Source organism: Perkinsus marinus (genome assembly GCF_000006405.1).
Source record: "Perkinsus marinus ATCC 50983 genomic scaffold scf_1104296936976, whole genome shotgun sequence".
Taxonomy (NCBI): domain Eukaryota; phylum Perkinsozoa; order Perkinsida; family Perkinsidae; genus Perkinsus; species Perkinsus marinus.
In genome coordinates this window covers 128,102-130,115 of record NW_003213971.1, presented here as the reverse complement: position 1 = coordinate 130,115, position 2,014 = coordinate 128,102, and the positions used below count along the sequence as shown (strand labels likewise).

Here is a 2,014-nt window from a genome sequence, read left to right as displayed (position 1 = left end):
CGAGTCTTGGCTATCCGTCGCGTACCACCCCAAGAAAGTCTCTTCGGCCACCATCGTTGTCGGACTTATGGTTCTGACCACTAGCACCACCTGCTCCTGCCCTTTGCAGTCCGCAGTCTCGTCGATGATGAATGAAAACTTCCGACCGTGTAACTGTTGAGAGATTGCGCGCATAACGGCTGTTCCCACCAGTGTCCTCATTTCGCTCAGAACATCCACCGAGATAAGCTTGGTTCTATGCTTCCTACTCATCCACCATTTGATGTCTTCATTATGACGTGCTAGGAGACAAAGGGACTGTTGAGCGTTCCCCTCGGAGTGCTCGTGGCCGAACAAAGGCACGTCTTGTTTCAGGCATGTCCTCACAGTGTCGAGAATACACAGTAGAGCCAGTCGGCCTCGCTTCCCGTCGGACAAGGACTGAGCACTCAGTTGGTGCCACCAACTTGGTGGAGAACTGTTCCCCGCCGTTCCTCCGACATCATTCTCTCCATAGCCTGACAATGCTCAGCGGACTTATTATGGGCAGCGAAAGTGCCCCTCTTGCCGGTGACTCTCCGGAACTCGGTTACACCTACATCCAAAGCATTAGTAAGGTCGTACTTAGCGCAAGCAATGCAGTATGCTGTGCGAGTCGTCTTGTCATAACGGAGCCAGCCATATTTATCCAGTAGAACTTCCCGGAAAGGAAGAGATCGATGGCCCTCTTGGCCAACTTTCCTCGCCATTGCACTTTCCTCATTGTTGTCACTCTTCTCGTCCTTGTGGTTCTCCTTTGGCAGGCCCCCATCAACTTTCTCATCCATTTGAAGTCGCGAGGCCATGATTGCTTCACCAGAATGACCTGCTCCCGGAGCAGGTCATGCAGTGCTCCGTGGCCCAAGGTGCCAGTACGATAACCAATGCCACCACTACTGCCACCACCACCACCACTGCCACTGCTACTGAAGCTGCTCGCTGCAGCTCGGAAGAAGCGGCAAGCTTCTGCTTGGAGCGTGGGTAGCTCTGCATCATACTTCTTTTGCAGGTCTTTGCGCTTACGTTTTTTCGCCCAACCCCCTGTCTGCGAGCTCATGAGAATGAACAATATGAAAAGATTCATCCTGAAACGAAAAATTTACGCACACAACGACACGCCACGACTCAGGATTCACTGGTTGGTGCAAGATGCACCGATGCAGCCGGGCCGGCTGAGCAGGCACAAAGAGCATGCGTGCACGTAAAAACTCGCTCGCTCCTACGTTGCACAACATAGATTGCATTCACTACAACTCATGGTTGTCTTTCGTGAAACCTAATAGTATATTCCGGGCATCGATAGCTGAATTATTCGGCCTGAAGAATATTCAGTGAACAACAGGTGCGCTTCACTATATCGTCGCAGCGCGAGGCCGGCAAGCGGGCCGCTCTATTTTCGCCGGGCGGCGCCGGGTGAACCCGGGGTGCCGGGTGACGCACCAGCCTGGTGCCACCAGGCCGCCCGGCGCACGCTGTGCTGCCGGGCGGGTTACGAAGCCTATTATAGGCTGCCTATAGCAGCGGCGACCGGTCCACCGTCTTGCAACTCAACATTATCAGCTGGACTCATCTAGTAGTCCAGTAGTAATATCGGAGTGACAACGGTTGACCAACAAGTGGGAAAAGACTAGGGAAAAACCCCTGCTCGATCAGCAATGCTGATTCAGCATTACGCAGGACAAGAAGGTAATACATAGCGCGTCACAACTAGGCTTCTTCAGACCAAGTCACGTCACATTAATAGTCTTGTAATCTTGCATTTACTCAATAATCTAATAATCTCTACGGATGACACTGATAACAATGAATCTGGACTTACGACGAACAATAATCATAACATCTAGCCAAATCTCAACTTCCCTTCACAATTACGCACATAAGTTATGGTTAAGGCGCTTGCGTCACTGGTGCTGCGCCAGCCATATATCGTCTACTCCGCACAGGCAGGCCCTGCCTGGCAGGGCCGCCAGTCGGATAACAACAAGAGTTAGCTGAT

General features: G+C 52.0%; 1 protein-coding gene across 1 annotated transcript; it reads right to left on the bottom strand.

The window, feature by feature from the left end:
- Positions 1–428: 428 nt before the first annotated feature.
- Pmar_PMAR001378 (hypothetical protein) lies at positions 429–824 on the bottom strand (the record flags this gene model as incomplete). The annotated part of the gene is made up of 1 exon (XM_002783486.1): positions 429–824. The coding sequence occupies one exon, from the start codon at positions 822–824 to the stop codon at positions 429–431; it is 396 nt and encodes a 131-aa protein (XP_002783532.1).
- Between the last annotated feature and the right edge of the window lie 1,190 nt (positions 825–2,014).